The sequence below is a fragment of the Elephas maximus genome, chromosome X (assembly GCF_024166365.1).
Source record: "Elephas maximus indicus isolate mEleMax1 chromosome X, mEleMax1 primary haplotype, whole genome shotgun sequence".
Taxonomy (NCBI): Eukaryota; Metazoa; Chordata; class Mammalia; order Proboscidea; family Elephantidae; genus Elephas; species Elephas maximus.
The window spans coordinates 163,945,820-163,964,262 of record NC_064846.1 but is presented as its reverse complement, the minus strand read 5'-3'; the positions used below and the strand labels follow the sequence as shown (position 1 = coordinate 163,964,262).

The following is an 18,443-nucleotide window of genomic DNA, read 5'->3' as shown; positions in this document are numbered from 1 at the left end:
CCTCTCCTTGACTCTGCTTTGACCAATAGAATGTGATAGAAGTGACAGCATGCCAGTTCTGAGTGTAGGTCTCAAGGATCCATGCAAGCCGCCAAGTGAATAAGCCTGAGATAAACTCTGAGAAAGTAAGAGACCACTAGAGAAAAGATGAGCCAACCAAGTTGAGGCCAGCCACCAGTCTTCCTGGCAGCTACTCACAGATGCATGAGTGCTTCTCAGCTAAGCCCTGAGACAAAAGAGTGTCAACCCATAGAATCTTGAGCTAACTAAATGCTTGTTGTTTGAAGCCACTGAGTTTTGGGTCATTTGTAATGTAACTAAAAGCTAACTGATGTGTTACTTAATAACTTCACCAAGCTCTTTCCAAATCATCTATTCAGTTAGAATCCTTTTGGGCTGCAAGTAAGAAAACACTCTCAATCAATTGGCTTAAACAACAAGGACAATCTTATTAACTCACATAAATAAAAGACCATGGTAAGGTAAATCCAGGGTTAGTTCATGTAGTGGCTTTAATGATATCATCAGAGAAACAGGTTTCTTCCATCTTTCCACTCTGCCACCCTCAGCACATTGACTTCTGCTCTGAAGAAGCTGCCCCCTCCCCCACCCCCTTCATGGTCGCAAGATGACTACATTTGTTCCAGGCAGCACATCTAGCAATGACAACATATCATGGAAAAAGAGGGACTTTCATGAATCAATCTCTCTCTTTTTCCCAAGTTAAAAAAGCTGAAAGACAATCGAACTGGGATTCGAATCTTAGCAGTCTGACTTCAAACCCAGACTCTTTGTGGTCAGAAAGGGCTTTCTGAGATAATTTTTATTACAGGCATGGAGAACAGGGACAGCCAAGGCATGAAGAAGCATGAGAGGTGTGGCTGGGGGGGTCCCACAGATGGTCTCTTGAAGACAGCAAACGTGCATGCATTACAAACACAGTTGCTCCTTGCACTTCTTGTACTTGATTTTTCTTCATGATTTTCACTGAGGAGGGACAATTAGTGCTCTACCTTATCTTGATGATAGCCTATGTTTTTCTCAGAAGGATCAGAATGTTCAGGAATAGAGAGTAACCGGAGATCACAGATTCTCACAGATAACCTCAGATGGTATGCAGTAAGTTTGTTCTCTTCCGAGCACGTCTATATCAATGCTAGAGAGCAATGGTTCTCCACCAGGGCAATTTTGCTTACCAGGAGGCGTTTGACAATGTCTGGAGACATTTTTGGTTGTCACAACTGGGGGGCGGTTGCTACTGGCATCTAGTGGGTAGAGGTCAGGGGGGCAGCTAAATATCCCACAAGGCACAGGACAGCCCCTGACAACAAAGTATTATCTGCCTCCAAATGTCAATAGTGCCAAGGTTGAAAAGCCCTGATCTAGATAGCACTATGAACATAGTGATCTCAAAAACCAATGTGTGCCCATGATTCTGCTTCTCCACATCTCCACAGCACCAAACAAAATAGCAAATTACCTGGTCCAAGCAGCAAAGCTACCAAGGCATTCAAGCACAAAGTATCTAATCATGCTCGAATATGTATACGCAGTGGTCTCATTAACAAGCAGGGAGAAAGCAGGAAAAAATAAAACATAAACATGAAATATCAGTCCAGATAATTAGCCCTGACTAGAGCATCATGAAAGGTCAATGGTTCGAACCCACAAACAGCTGCAAGAGAGAAAGATCTGGAGATCTGCTCTTGTAAAGATTACAGCTTAGGAAGCCCTATGGGCCAATTCTACTCTGTCATATGAGGACACTATGAGTCAAAATTGACTCGACAGCACCCAACAAAAAAGAGCATCACAGAGGAGAGAATTAACCCTTAGAGTATATACCATGAGCAGGGTACAAAGGTACATTGCCTGGATGAGTCATCACGAATACCTTTGAGAAAGTTGTTATTTTTCAAAGGAGGAGCCTAGCATTCAGCAAGGTTAGTAACTTGCTCTATGTCACCCAGTAAGAGACCTGGGGTCTAATCTGTCTGCATGTTTTCCATTTCAACCCCTGCGTCTATATAGGATGCAGTAAAGGTTGAGAAGAACTAGTAAGATTGTTGAAGAAGAAAGTAATTATGATTTTGAAAATAGAGGAAAATGAAGGGCTACTTTTGCCTTGAGTTGTTGACGTCAATATGTAGGAGATATTATCCAGACAGTTCTGTCTCTCCCTAGAAAAGAACAGGAAGAAACAGGCTGAAAGGATACGGCGCAGGCTCCTGTTTAGTCCTAAGGGAAAATTGCTTGACAGCGGTAGACTCTGACGCAGGATGTTGTTGGATGCTGTTGAAGAATGTTGTGTAATCTGTGTCTCTGGAGGGTTTTATAGGATAGATTCTTGACCGAGAAGACTTTGAGTGTGGCCCTGTCCAAGGAGGAGGACATGGATGGCCTCTGGGAATGAACCCGACTGCAGACCAGCTGTGGCCTCTTCTGCCCTCCACAACCTTCCACCCCCACTTCCTCTGTAAGAAACCCAGGCAGCTTAGCCCCCCCCCCACCCCATTACTCCCCCCTTTCACTTCTGGCCACTCCCAGAACCCCATCTCTCCTGGTCCTGGACAATTCCAGTTTTGTATGGTTAAATCTAGATGGTGGATAAGGTCCCCAGGTGGTACAAATGGTTTGTGCTCAACTCCTCACTACTAACCTAAAAGTTGATGGTTTGAACCCACCCAGCGGTGCCGTGGAAAAAATCCTGGTGATCTGCTTCCACACAAATTACAGCCGGGGAAACCATATGGAGCAGTTCCACTCTGCACACGTGGGTTTGTTATGAGTCGAAAATGACTCGCTGGCAACTGGCTTCGTTTTTTAGGTGATGGGTTAGTATACACTATTCCTGAAACTTTTCTCTATGTAGCACAATTTTTATAAGAAAAAATGGAAGAGACCATCAGTGCTCTACCTTATCTTGGTAATAAGCTATGTTTTTCTCAGAAGGCCCAGAATGTTCAGGAATAGAGAGTAACTGGAGGTCACAGATTCTCACAGATAACAACCTCAGATGGTATGCAGTAACTTTGTTCTCTTCAGAGCACGTCTATATCAATGCTAGAGAGCAGTGGTTCTCAACCAGGGCAAGTTTGCTTACAGGCGAGGGTTGAGGGCACATTGGGTAGGGGCTTGTTACCACTGAGAGATTTCAGCTTCTACCCTGAGCAAAACGGGGAGTCATGGGGAGGTTTGCATAAAGAAATGACAGAGTCTGACTTTCTGTTGTAACAGGCTATGTCAGGGTTTTCTTCCTCTTTTTGAACCAGCCTCAGTAAGTACCAGGAGGATGAGGAGGCCACAATAGTTGGACTTTTTCCAGAGGCCTCTGAAATGTGCCCTGCATTATCCACAAGGAAAACATAAAGAGCAAATGCCCTAAGGCAAGCGAGAGCACAAGAGTGCCCAACAAACAATTATCCAAAGTGCTAGTTGAACGCGAAAGCAAAAATTTGATCCTTTTTTGAAAAACTTACAGTTGTGAAATATATTCATCCTGAGTCCCTTCCATGCCACTGCCAATGGTTCTGTATTCAGTTTGGATCAAAAATCATCCTGGCGACCACCCTCCACATTCTTCAGCCATGGGGTTCCAGGTGCCCCAATTCCAGTTCTTGTCCTCCCTCAAGTGCACACTGCCGTGGCAAAGGTGATATGTCCAAGTTATTCCAGAAAGAGGAGTTGATGAAAAGCATATTTTCATGGTAATAAGCTGAAAGTAGAACAATAATATTTTAAAAACATGGACCTGAAAAGTCACTTGAAACCTCTAACACAACTAATGAAAGTTTTAAGACACAATGTGATTTGGGGGAAGGGATGTAAATTCACGCAGCCTTCATTTCCCCCTTGGTTAAGTGGGACTAGTAATGCTTGCCTTATCTACCCAAAACCTATTGTGAGAATTGAATAAAATAAATAATGAAAAATAGTAAAAAAAAAAAAAATAGGAAAGAGAACATGTTCTACGAGTAAACATTTTCAATTATTTGTAAAAAAGTGATACTGATACTACTCAACTTGAGTCCACAAAGAAAGAAAAGGATTTATTTAGGGAAAATATTTTATTATATGGGTAAATATTCATCCATATTCATCATCCATTCTACTATGACTACATCTTAGAAGTAGTATAACCTAACCATCTGGAAAGGCATCAATGTGGCAGGAAGGTGGTGGAAGATATATATACATATAAAGAGTTCAGCTGCTAACCAAAGTTCGAATCCACTAGGCACTTTTTGGAAACCCTTTTATGGGGCAGTTCTACTCTGTCCTATAGGGTCGTTATGAGTTGGAATTGACTTGACGACTCCAAAAGAAGCCTGTATAATCTTCTGGAAAGTTTTGTAAATGGCATTTTATTTGATCTATTGGAATATGCTTTGTAAAAGCACTGGTTTACAAATGTAACTGGTAGCTCTCTGCAATCATTGTACTACTGAAATGAACCTTGGTATTCCCCTTTATAGCTAGGCAGATGAAGTGGAGGATTATCCACTAAGCAAGGTAAGCATGCTTACTTACCGAAACCCATGTGAAATTGTTCACTACAGATTAGTAAGTAAGCACAAATAGGTCTGTGCTTACCTTGCTTACTGGATAATCTGCTCCTGGGTAGCTGATGATCTAGCAAACAAATGTTATAATATGGGATAGGAGTTTAATATGCACCTCAATCATCCTCAGAATGATGGCAAAGGTATTAACATTAGCAAACTTCTGACGCCTTTGAGCAAGATTTTAGTTCTTATATTCACTGGTTTAAATCTTCTTTAGCTCTTCAAAGAGCGCATTAGCTTACCTGGAATTGTTTGTCCCAAATGAAAGCCAAAGGCTTAAAATATGAATGAATCATTCTACCACTGACTCATGACCCAGTCCTCCCATGGGCCTTTGAATTCTTACTTGTAGGAGCCCCAAGGAACGGAGAAGTGGGGTGGCTGATCCATCCCTGCATACCTGGCAGACAGGCCACAAGCACCAAACCTCAGTGTAACAGTTTAAGTGTCATTAGCATTTGACTTGCACAAAGTTGGACCATTCTGATTTGTTAATTCAACAAAACAGCTTGTCCATCCAATCAGATTTAAAAAATTAAATTGAATGATTGGGAGGCTACTTGATTCAAGAAATATCAACTGGTTCAGTGATAGTCATAGAGTCAAAAAAACTTAATCATTTAAAAACGTATCACCATTACCTGATTGGGTGGAAGTTAATAATACTGAGATAATTAGCTCGGTTCCCACAAATCTCTCTCTCTTTTTATGCAGGATTATATTTTTATATCCTTTGGGGGGATGTCTTAGTCATCTAGTGCTGCTATGACAGAACTACCACAAGTGGATGGCTTTAACAAACAGAAGTTTATTCTCTCACAGTCCAGGAGGTTTGAAGTTCAAATTCGGGGCACCAGCTCCCGGGGATGTCTTTCTCTCTCTGTCAGTTCTGGAGGAAGGTCCTAGTCATCAATCTTCCCTTGGTCTGGGAGTGCAGGAACCCCTGGGTGCAAAGGACACCCTCTGCTCTCAGTGCTGCTTTCTTGGTGGTAAGGGGTCCCCCACTCTCTGCTCACTTCTTTCTTCTTTTATCTCTTGTAAGATAAAAGGTGATGCAGGCCACACCGCACGGAAACTCCCTTTATATTGGATTAAGGCTGGGACCTGAGTAAGGGTGTTACATCCCACCCTAATCCTCTTCAACATGACCCAATCCTGCCTCATAAACCACAGGCAGAGATTAGGATTTACAACCCATGGGAAAAATTACATCAATCACAAAATGGAGGACAACCACACAATACTGGGAATCATGGCCTAGCCAAATTGATACACATATTTTTTGGGGGACACAATTCAATCCATGACAGAGGGAAATGAGAGTATTATTAGGGCTAGAAATAATGTGTACTTGGAAGTTTTTTCTTTGCAATCATACCACAAAATTTTGTAGTTTTTTATTTCTTTGTGTTGAAAATTCAAATAGATACTTTATGTATCTATGTTCCTTCCAATCATCCCCCTCCCGGATCTATGACATGTAGTTGTGTCTTTCCAAATGGATAAATTATCTTACTTCTAGATTCAGCCGTTATAGATATGAATATATTTTCATACCATAAAGTATTTCCCGTAAATAAATACTTTTATTCCATCTTTATGGCCTTAAGTTGAGAAGTTCTGATATCACTTATAATTAATAAAATTTCATTCACAGGGCACATTTTCTTTACTAATTTCACCGCTTTTCATTATTTATTTCACTTGATTCTCACAATAACCCTTTGGGTTCCTTTTTAAAGAAAGTCTACTTTGGGAAAAGACTCACATCAAATGGGAATGAGCTCTTTCACTGGATTGCCTCCTCTCCACTTTTAAGAAACTCTAGTCTCCTGGAGCCACCCGATTAGTGAACAGTGATGTTAGGATTGTAACTCAGGCAGTACAGCTAACACTGTGCCCATGCCACATAGGAATCCATCCCAGTGCAACTTGGGGTGGCATCCTACCCCCAAACACCTGAATACATCTGTACTCAATCATATGATGGTCACATTAAGTAGGATAAAAAAAGACCATGAAGAACACTACATCTATTCAAGTCAGGTGTTGCCACCAAATAGTTTTCAGAAGCTTCTGGATTTGGGAGTTGCAGGTAAGGGATTGTGAATACCTATTCTTCAAGCCTTGTCTCCCTCTGCCACTATGTGAAGCCACTGACCATTTCGTAGACAATGACGTCTTGCACACTTTTCCTCCCTTATTCCAAGATTTCTCTGGATAGTAACCAAGCTATTGGTGACCAGTAGAGTGAACTGTTAACTCCGGGTATTTTCTCCATTTCCTGTCTTATGCACAAGATGCACGTCTCTTCCTTCTTTCACTACTGAGAACTCAACCACAGTTTTCACAGTATCACTCAAATAATTTTTCACCTGTTTATTTCTCTTTCAACTTTTTCTCTGACATTTTCAGGAATGGTCAGAGAGCAAGAGGAAGAGTAACAGGTTAGGGTCATGTCCAGAAGCCACAAAGGGAGAACATGTCAAAGAGGGGGAAGGGTACACTATGCTGTCGTACGCTTCAGAGAGATTCAGGAGGGTGAGGGCCAAGAAGCTGTGACCTCGACAACCAGAAATTCTTTTGTGACCTTTGAGAGAGCCAATTCCTCAGGGTTGTGGGAGTGGAAGCCAGAATGCAGAACTGGGGAGTGTTATAGATGGAATTGTGCCCCCCAAAAATGTATGTCAACTTGGCTAGGCCATGATTCCCAGTATTGTGTGATTGTCCACCATTTTGTCATCTCATCTAATTTTCCTCTGTGTGGTAAATCCTACGTCTATGGTGTTAATGAGGCAGGATTAGAGGCACTTATGTTAATGAGACAATGACTCAATCTATGAGTGTCATGGATTGAATTGTGTCCCCCCAAAATATGTGTCAACTTGGTTAAGACATGATTCCCAGTATTGTGAACACTGGTGACCGAAGACCGGACGAGTTGTGGAATGATATAAAGGACATCATACATGAAGAAAGCAAGAGGTCATTGAAAAGACAGGAAAGAAAGAAAAGACCAAGATGGATGTCAGAGGAGACTCTGAAACTTGCTCTTGAGCGTCGAGCAGCTAAAGCAAAAGGAAGAATTGATGAAGTAAAAGAACTGAACAGAAGATTTCAAAAGGCAGCTCGAGAAGACAAAGTAAAGTATTACAATGACATGTGCAAAGAGCTGGAAATGGAAAACCAAAAGGGAAGAACACGCTCGGTGCTTCTCAAGCTGAAAGAACTGAAGAAAAAATTCAAGCCTCGAGTTGCAATACTGAAGGATTCTATGGGGAAAATATTAAACGACGCAGTAAGCATCAAAAGAAGATGGAAGCAATACACAGAGTCATTATACCAAAAAGAATTAGTCGATGTTCATCCATTTCAAGAGGTAGTATATGATCGGGAACCGGTGGTACTGAAGGAAGAAGTCCAAGCTGCTCTGAAGGCATTGGTAAAAAACAAGGCTCCAGAAATTGATGGAATATCAATAGAGATGTTTCAACAAACGGATGCAGCACTGGAAGTACTCACTCGTCTATGCCAAGAAATTTGGAAGACAGCTTCCTGGCCAACTGACTGGAAGAGATCCATATTTGTGCCTATTCCCAAGAAAGGTGATCCAGTCCAATGTGGAAATTATAGAACAATATCATTAATATCACATGCAAGCAAAATTTTGCTGAAGATCATTCAAAAGTGGCTGCAGCAGTATATCTACAGGGAACTGCCAGAAATTCAGGCCGGTTTCAGAAGAGGACGTGGAACCAGGGCTATCATTGCTGATGTCAGATGGATCCTGGCTGAAAGCAGAGAATACCAGAAGGATGTTTACCTGTGTTTTATTGATTATGCAAAGGCATTCGACTGTGTGGGTCATAACAAATTATGGATAACATTGTGAAGAATGGGAATTCCGGAACACTTAATTGCACTCATGAGGAACCTTTACATAGATCAAGAGGCTGTTGTTCAGACAGAACAAGGGGATACTGAGTGGTTTGAAGTCAGGAAAGGTGTACGTCAGGGTTGTATTCTTTCGCCGTACCTATTCAATCTGTATGCTGAGCAAATAATCCGAGAAGCTGGACTATATGAAGAAGAATGGGGCATCAGGATTGGGGGAAGACTCATTAACAACCTGCGTTATGCAGATGACACAACCTTGCGTGCTGAAGTGAAGAGGACTTGAAGCACTCACTAATGAAGATCAAAGACCACAGCCTTCAGTATGGATTGCACCTCAACATAAAGAAAACAAAAATCCTCACAACTGGACCAATGAGCAACATCATGATAAACGGAGAAAAGATTGGAGTTGTCAAGGATTTCATTTTACTTGGATCTACAATCAACAGCCATGGAAGCACCAGTCAAGAAATCAAAAGATGCATCGTATTGGGTAAATCTGCTGCAAAGGACCTCTTCAAAGTGTTGGAGAGCAAAGATGTTACCTTGAAGACTAAGGTGTGCCTGACCCAAGCCATGGTATTTTCAATGGCATCATATGCATGTGAAAGCTGGACAATGAATAAGGAAGACCGAAGAAGAATTGATGCCTTTGAATTGTGGTGTTGGCGAAGAATATTGAATATACTATGGACTGCCAAAAGAACGAACAAATCTGTCTTGGAAGAAGTACAACCAGAATGCTCCTTAGAAGAAAGGATGGCGAGACTGCGTCTTACATACTTTGGATATGTTGTCAGGAGGAATCAGTCTCTGGAGAAGGACATCAAGCTTGGCAGAGTACAGGGTCAGCGGAAAATAGGAAGACCCTCAACGAGGTGGGTTGACGCAATGGCTGCAACAATGGGCTCAAGCATAACAAAGACTGTAAGGATGGCACAGGACTGGGCAATGTTTCACTCTGTTGTGCATAGGGTCTCTGTGAGTCGGAACGGCTGGAGAGCACCTAACAACAACAACCACCTCCATTTTGTAATTGTAATTTTATGTTAAAGAGGATTAGGGTGGGATTATAACACCCTTACTAAGGCTACATCCCTGATCCAGTGTGAAGGGAGTTTCCCTAGAGTGTGGCCTGCTCCAAATTTTATCTTACAGGAGATAAAAGGAAAGGGAAGCAAGGAAAGAGGGGAAATGCATACCTCAAAGGAAGCAGTGCCAGGAGCAGAGTGCATCCTTTGGACCCAGGGTTCCTTCAAGGAGAAGTTCCTGGTCCAGGGGAAGATTGATGACAAGACCCTTCCTCCAGAGTAGACAGAGAAAGCCTTCCCCTGGAGCTGACGCCCTGAATTTGGACTTCTAGCCTACTTCACTGTGAGGAAATAGACTTCTTTTTGTTAAAGCTACCTACTCTCGGTATTTCTGTCAGAGCAGCACTCTTCAAGTGAAGACACTCTTCAATACCCCCAAATTTTTAAATGATTCCATCCATGGTTTCCTGTGTGACATTTGCTTTTTCTCTTTCTGGAAATTTCATTATTCTTGGTGGTGTGAGGTCCCTGCACTGAGAAGCTCCTAGACCAGGGGAAGGTTGATAACAAGGACCTTCCCCCAGAACCGACAGAGACAGGAAGCCTTCCCCTAGAGCTGGCACCCTGAATTTGGACTTATAACCTCCCAAACTGTGATAGAATAAACTTCTCTTTGTTAAAGCCAGCCACTTGTAGTATTTCTGTTATAGCAGCACTAGATAACAAGACAGGGAGCAAATGGATGGTGGTGAAGCCAAGAAAGTGAATGTAGACCTATTCGTCAATTAACCAGGGTTAACATCCCTTAAAAGGAGTCCCGGTGGTACAGTGGTTAAGTGCCTAGCTGCTATCTGGTTCAAACCCACCAGGTCCCATGGAAGAGAGATGGAAACTCTGTGGGGCAGTTCTACTCTGTCCTATAGGACTGCTATGAGTCAGAATCGACTTAACGGCAACGGGTTTTGTTTTTTCTTTGGAGTGCCTGTAAGTTCCTCTACTAATTCTATTACTTTCTTATTCTTCTAATAAATCTATTTTTCCTCAAGTACTGACAATCAAAATGCAATCAAAGCTGGTTCTTTTTGAATTGTTTTCTTTTTTTATCATTAATTTCTGGCATTGTAACAGTATTGTCTTCTAACAATGTACCTCATAAATGTACAATATTTCAGCTATATCACAGGCTAATGTTCTACTCTGAGGGCCCTGAAGACTGTACCACCCTGTATAACCTATTTATAAGGGGAATGTCTTTCCTAAATTCCAAAGGATTGACTAGCGAACTAATAGTGTGAACCATGTGAAGCTGGCATTTTTTTGTAGGTCAAAAATGATTGCATACCAACAATTTCATATGGTTCAATCTAATAAGCTTTCAAATGCAGCCTTGATAATAACTGAATATTGCAAAAATGTCATTGTTCATTAAATATGGTGAGCTATAAGTCAATAGTTTAGGATGACAAAGGGAGTCCAGGGAACCCCAAGACAGAGTAGAACTGCCCCATAGAGTTTCCAAGGCTGTAATCTTTACAGAAGCAGACTGCCACATCTCTCTTCCATGGGACCTGGTGGGTTTGAACCAGTTAGCAGCTGGGCACTTAACCACTGTACAACCGGGGCTCTTTTTAAGGGATGTTAACCCTAGTTAATTGACGAACAGGTCTACATTCACTTTCTTGGCTTCACCACCATCCATTTGCTCCTTGTCTTGGTATCTTGCATGGAGTGAACATTCAATAAATTCTTGTGGGAGGGAGGGAGGGAGGAAGGAAGGTAAGTAGGAAGGAAGGAAGGAAAGAAAACTGCTACGCATTTGCTTATGTAATTGAGGTAACTAGCCATGCCATGTGTTTTTTTCATGAAGGACCACAACGTGTTTGTCAAAGGCAGTAGGCAGGAGACATAGACTCCCTTTTGCTATTATATCGACTATCAAGCTTATAGCACATATCTGCTAGAGTAGAAAACTTCCCCAGCAAGGCTGTTTAATGGGGCAGACCTTTGTCAGTGGAATAAATCCCCTCACCAGTGGAATAAACAGACAGTGCACAAAATGATCTAGTGACCAAACGAGGTTCCTACCACACCTTCAAAGTAAGAAGCACATCTACGATGAGTGTTTCTCAACCTTTTTTTTTTCATTATTGAGACTTTTTTGACATTTCTTTCCTAATCTCCTTCACCGTAATACAGTTTTAATACCATAGATATGCTGTATATCTGTTCATGCGTTGTTGCCCTTTGGAAGGCTACGAACCACTGTAATATCTAAAGTTTTTTTCTCCCTGCCTAAGAACCAATTTTCACCCTGTTGACAACACAGGTCTTGGGTTATGCCTGCTGGTGCACATTGATTGGGTTCAGATGATGTTTTACCAATTAAAAGATTTCTACATGCAAAGCTCAGGTCCCTGGGAGATGCAAACAGTTCAGCGCTCCACTATTAGCTGAAAGACTGATGGTTCAAACCGACCCAGAGGCGCCTTGGAAGACAAGCCTGGCAATCTGCTTCCGTAAAGATTACAACCAAGAAAACTCTATGGAGCAGTTGTACTCTGCCCACATAGGGGTCTCCATGAGTGGGAACTGACTGGACTGCAGCTAACAACAACAATATGCAAAGCTACACTATTCTCCTGGAGTACATAACAAAAAGGGATGTAAGACAGACAATGGCTCCTTAGCAAGTCATCTCACCAACCAAGAAGTCAAATCTCATTCTCCTCTTAAAAATGAGAAAGCCCTAATAATATCAAGGAAGAAAGGCCTGGTGATCTACTTCTGAAAAATCAGCCATTGAAAACCCTATGGAGCACAGTTCTACTCTGACACACATGGGGCCACCATGAGTCAGAATCATCTAGATGGCAACTGGTTAAAAATAGTAAAGAACTCAGGGTTCCCAAGTCAAAATGGTGTCCCAGTCAAAAATCTGGCACCCACAAATTCAAACTCCATTCTCGTTTGTTGAGCACATATCGTGTTTTGCACAGCACGCTAGCATATCTGTGGCACTTTCACATACTTTATTCATTTTATCTGCCTCCAAGGACACAGAGAGGGGCAGACTAGGATTTGCTCCCAGGTCCTCTTACTCCATGCCCTGTGCTCCTGACACAGTATACCTCCCCTAACGATGCAGGTAGTGCCATCTAGAGTTGTACAAACCTGGTTGAGGGTTTATGCCCTCTTATAGATGTACTCACCTCCTACAGATTGGTTCTCCACTTTGTTCCTAGATGTTCTTAAGAGGTTACTCCTCTGTATGACATTCTTTCCTAGATAACAATAGGTCCTCTTAACATTTGACAAGTCCCTGACCACTTTCTAAATGAAGGTGAGTGTTCTAGGTCTCTAAAAGGTAGATTTGGTTCCTGCCTAAATACACTCCTTCAGTTACTGTGTCTTGGAGGCTGAAGTTAACCTGTTTTTCTTGAATATATGAACAACCTGGAAATTCTCACCTGACTTCTACTCCCCTCGTTACTTTTTTTTTTTTAATTTGTCTTCCACTACTTTGTGCCTTCAGAAATGCAGAGGATGCTTTTTGAAGTTCCAATTTTTCAAAAAATCAAACAGTCTCTTTTGAGTCTTTCTTCCATTTTTATCTCACCATCTAATTACCAGTACCCTAAGTACCCATCTTCTTGGCCTGTAAACATAGCATATATTTTAGACTTTGGTGGACCAAAAGGTCAAATCAAGGACATTATACAGGTACTTAAGTAACAAGAAAGGGAAAAAATTTCCACAAGCTTTTAATTGATGAAATTCAAAATATAATAGTAATTATAATTTTATAATGCGCATCTGCTGCAAAAAACCTTTTTAAAGTATTAAAAAGCAAACATGTCACTTTGAAGACTAAGGTGTGCCTGACACAAGCCATGGTATTTTCAATTGAAAAAAAATTCTTTTTTTTTCGTATGCATGTGAAACCCAGACACTGAATAAGGAAAACTGAAGAGCTGACACCTTTGAATTATGGTGTTGGTGAAGAATATTGCATATACCATGGACCGCCAGAAGAACGAATAAATCTGTCTTGGAAGAAGTACAGCCAGAATGCTCCTTAGAAGGGAGAATGGTGAGACTTCGTCTCACGTACCTTGGACATATTATCAGGAGGGACCAGTCCTTGGAGAAGGACACCATACTTGGTAAAGTAGAGGGTCAGCAAAAAGAGGAAGACCCTCAATGAGAAGGATTGACATAGTGGCTTGCAACAATGGGTGGAAACCCCAGGTTCTGCTCGGCGTGACTCATCTCAGCCAGTAAACGAGAGACTGAGGTGGGAGAGCAGAAAGGCATGTTTATTTTGTTGCTCAAGTAAAGGAGACAGCCAGGGCTGCCGGTCACTGAGGGCGAGGGGAAAGTTAGTTTTAAGGGATTTACAAGTAGGAAGTTCATACAAGTTACATCGGCATCACGCTTAATCATATTACGTAGGTGCAATGGGGTTTATAAATAACTTCATGCATCTTGTGTTCAGAAAATGGGGGTTAAACTCTACCCAGAGGCAGAGAAGTTACTACGCATGAAGTCTAAGAAGCTATCCTGAATGTCAACATAGCGCCTAAACTTGGTTTCCGCCAATTTCCTCTAGTTCGGGGGTAGTAGTTAAGGAGAGGGAAACCAGAATTTTAATGTAAAGCTATGGGGCGTGCCAAGCAAAGGAACAAGGATTCAGTGTAAAACTGCCGGGCGTGCCAAGCAAGCTGCTTGTGGCGGTGGAATTTTCCGCAGCCTGGGGACCCCTGTCTTATGAGGATGGCGCAGGACCGGGCAGGGTTTCTTTCTGTTGTACATGGGATCACCATGAGGTGGAACTGATTCAACAGCACCTAACAACACAACAAAAACAATAAGAAGGAGTCCCTGGGTGGTGCAAATGGTTAACATTTTCAGCTGCTAACCAAAAGACTGGAGGTTCAAATGCACCCAGAGGTGCCTCAGAAGAAAGGCCCAGAGATTTACTTCTGAAAAAATCAGCCATTGAGAACCCTATGGACACCAAGGAACCAAGGAACAAGGACCTTCCCCCAGAGCTGACACAGAAAGAAAGCCTTCCCCTGGAGCTTGCACCCTGATTTTGGACTTCTAGCATCCTTAACTATGAGAAAATAAATTTCCGTTTGCTAAAGCAAAAAAAAAAACCCTATGGAGCACAGTTCTACTCTGGTACACACTGGGTCGCCATGAGTCAGAGTCCACTGACGGTAACTGGTTTTAATGATAAGAATGGAATTATTGGGAGCGGGGATAAGCTTCATTGGGGTCTAAAGTTAGTGTTCTCTATCGTCAAAAGCAATTAAAACGTTCATTGGTCACTGCTGATCTACATATATCATCTTTGAAAATGTCTTTTAACACAGATCAAACGAAAAAACCAAACCCATTGGCATCGAGTTGATTCAGACTCATAGCAATCCTATAGGGCAGAGTATAACTGCCCCATAGAGTTTCCAAGGCGTCCCTGGTGGATTTGAACTGCTGACCCTTTAGTTAGCAGACATAGCTCTTAACCACTATGACACCAGGGTTTCCTTTTACACAGACAGGCACTATCAAATACCGATCTCGAAAACCCCAATCAACACCCCTTCCCCCCACCCCCTTTCTTTGTCTTGCTAACCACAAGCTTGTTTTGAGCAACGCTTTTCAGGAAGTCACAGCAGGTAGTGGCTCCATCCACTGAACTAGCCCAAGCTACACCTTGAAGCATGCGCAGATTGAAGAGATCACGTCCTTCAACCCACCCCGGACCCGATTGTCACTGGAAAGAATGATATTTCCCAGCCCATGATTTCACCCGATTCCATTTTAGAAGCGAAGGGTCCCACTACACGCACATCCGGTGGAAGATGATTTAATATTCGGACCTCCAAGTGTGGGAATGGGAGGGCTAAGGGCGGAGAGTTCCAGGTACCAAATTCAACCCCTGATGCCATTGAAAACAAAAAGTTCCCCAGGCCCCTTAGACCCGGAGCACGTATCCTCATGGTCGCTAGACCCCACGTTGCTCCTTGTCTGCGCAGGCAATAAATTTCCACTTTCTGTTTCCCTTGCAACTGGTGGTGTGGCATCCGTGTTATTTCAATCGGCTAACAAGACAGGTCAAGAACTCTTGTTCGGTTACAACATCAGTCCACGAGCACATGATTTCAAATGAACATATTTGTTGCTTGGAAGGCAGCATTTATAGAATTTCATTAGATTTTTCTCTCGGTATTTGCCCTTTAACATGCCATTTATTACATTGCAAATTAATCACTGCCAATTTTAAGTTAGGTGAAAGCACCTCAATTACAGAGGTAAATGGATTTTGAGATATGGAAATTTCGTTTGCACTTGCAGCAAAAAACAAAACAAAACAAAATATTGCTGTTGAATTGATTTCGACTCATAGCGATCCTGTAAGACAGAGTAGAACTGCCCGATAGGGTTTCTAAGGAGCACCTGATGGATTTGAACTGCCAACCTTTTGGTTAGCAGCTATAGCTCTTAACCACTGCACCACCAGGGTTCCAGAACTGTGGTTGGAGCTGGGAAAATAGATCCACTGCAAATTTGGGAAGGAATAGCAATTGCACATCTTGTTTTAATTTTGACAGCACAGCAGTATATAAAGCAGCTTGACGTTACTTGTGATGCACACAACGTTGATTGTTTTTGAAATACTTAGCCACTGTGTAAGTTTTGCAAATAAATGCTGTTTTGCCTTGAAATTTTAGGTTGAATGCATTAAGAAGCATTACAGATCTGCAACAAAAGTTAATTTCCAGAGCAGGGGTTGGCAAGGTGGATACAATCCGCTACCATTCCTTCATCGAATTGCCTGTGATGCATCACGTTCTGGTTTAATACTTACTCAATCGGAACTTTTCTTTCTCTTCTCCTTTTGTGGAGAGGTTTTCTGGGTTGGGAGTAGATTTTGGTTTTAGAAACTTTTCTCTAACACTGTCAAAGTGCTTTCTGGAGACCAGCAGTATTAGTCTCACTTGCGAGCTTGTTAGAAATACAGAATCTCGGGCCTCACCCCGGGCTACTGAGCCAGAATCTGCATTTTAGCAAGATCCCCAGGTGATTCATGTGCACGTTCAGGTCTGAAAAGCAATGGTCTAGATGATTCCTGTCCCTGGGTGGTGCTCATCTGGGGTTGGAGGCTCAAATTCAACCAGAGGTGCCTGGTGATCTACTTCTGAAAGAAGGCAGCCATTGAAAACCAGAGCACACATGGGGTTACCATGAGTCGGAATCCACTCCACAGCAACTGCTTTTTATTTTCTTTTTAAAGATAATTCCTAAGACACCAACAGCCAGCCCCATGAGCAGCCTAGTTCCATCCCAGCAGATAGGAGCTAGGGTCCACCATTTCGTCGGGGGGGAGGAGTTACGTTGTGCTGTCTCTTCAATCCCTAAGTCTTCTCCTCCATCATTGTTTCCGCACAGTTTCCTGGATAAACCCAACCCTGGGTGGTACCCAGGAGGGACAGTGGGCTTGTGACAGCTACCGCCTCATTTGCTTGTTTATTAACACACGTTTATTAAGCGCTGACTATGTAAATTTTCAGCTCCATGAGGGCAGGGGTTGTATTTGGTTTTGCTCACCATTGTAGAATAAAGAAAGGAAGGAAAGGAGGAATACAGGAAGAGAAGAAGGGAGAAAGGGAAGGAGGGAGGAAAGAAGGAAGGAAGGAAGGACATGTGGCCTCTAGAAACGACATCAAGTCTAAAAACTACAAGGTGTCTTCAAACAGGGACATATGCAACAAAAATAATCCATTTCTAGGGATGTAGAGTAGATTAAACGTTAACTAATAAAAATTGGGCTTCTTACATTCCTCAGTGTGAAAATGCCACAATCCTGAACAGTTAAATTAAAATAGATCTCAGACCACAATCAGTCATGCAATGAAAACAGATGATTAGCACTTTATTAAATTAGTATAGACTGGAGTTTTACAAATTACAGGCATTGTCAACAAATAGAACTGAGGCTGATATTCAGAAGATATATAAGCAATAGTTGGGATGATAATGGGATCAAATTCCACCCTGTGTAATAACGTTGTCATTTTTATCAATCTCATTTACAATAATTACTTTTTACTCTCGCTGACTTAGTCATAGAGTGATTAAACAATATTGGAAAGGATTCATTTTTCAATGATTTCTACTCCCTCTATATTTATTATAGACATTTCCCACCGGGAAGAATATTTTTCTAAGTATGTGTGCATATATATACACTGGCCTGAGCTTATTTCTGGAAATGCTTAAATACTAAGGCATTTTTAAATCAGTAACTACAAACACCACACGACTATGCTTGTGCGCTTGTGCTGTCAAAGCGCTATGTTATAAAATTTTGAGTCGTCAACAGCTGATGATTCTAATTGTCTTCGTTGTTGTAATTGATTGCCTTTTATTTTCATGCGCATTCAAAATTTCTTAAAAAAGAAGAATGGTGAAGCAAAATACATTATCTGTCCTTGATATTGTGGGGTGCTAGGCAGTCATTCAGAAACAAGTGTTGAGCTTCTTGGGGAAGCAGGACAGCAGCCCTTCAGAGAGGAGTGAGCCGCTCACCCTCAGTCACGAAGGCGTCATTCAGGCACCCATCCTTCGTGTCCAGGGGATCACAGGGGATGCCGTTTTCAACTGTGATCGCGGTTTCACATTTGTCCTCGGCATCTTCTACTTCAGATGGTCCGTCGTTGTTCCTAAAAGCACAAAAAGAGAATGACTTGGATTAAGGAGGAGAGAAAATCCCTGGGTATGGCTTTCTACACAAAGATGGAGAGCAGGAAGGAGAAGAGAAACCTTACAGTGGAGGAAATAATTGATGATATCATATATCTTCAAATAAATTTCACTCTAACTCCAGGTCATTCCACGAAATTCTACATTACAGGATTAACTATTTGAGTTTCTTCTGTTCATA

General features: G+C 42.0%; 1 protein-coding gene across 1 annotated transcript in view; it reads right to left on the bottom strand.

The window, feature by feature from the left end:
* Window positions 1–17,739: 17,739 nt before the first annotated feature.
* Window positions 17,740–18,443, bottom strand: part of CLTRN (collectrin, amino acid transport regulator) — a 37,112-nt gene continuing 36,408 nt past the window's right edge. Inside the window, exon 6 of the mRNA XM_049873395.1 lies at window positions 17,740–18,222. Coding sequence (XP_049729352.1) covers window positions 18,066–18,222 — 157 coding nt within the window. The 3' untranslated portion in view covers window positions 17,740–18,065. The remainder of the gene's footprint in view (window positions 18,223–18,443) is intronic.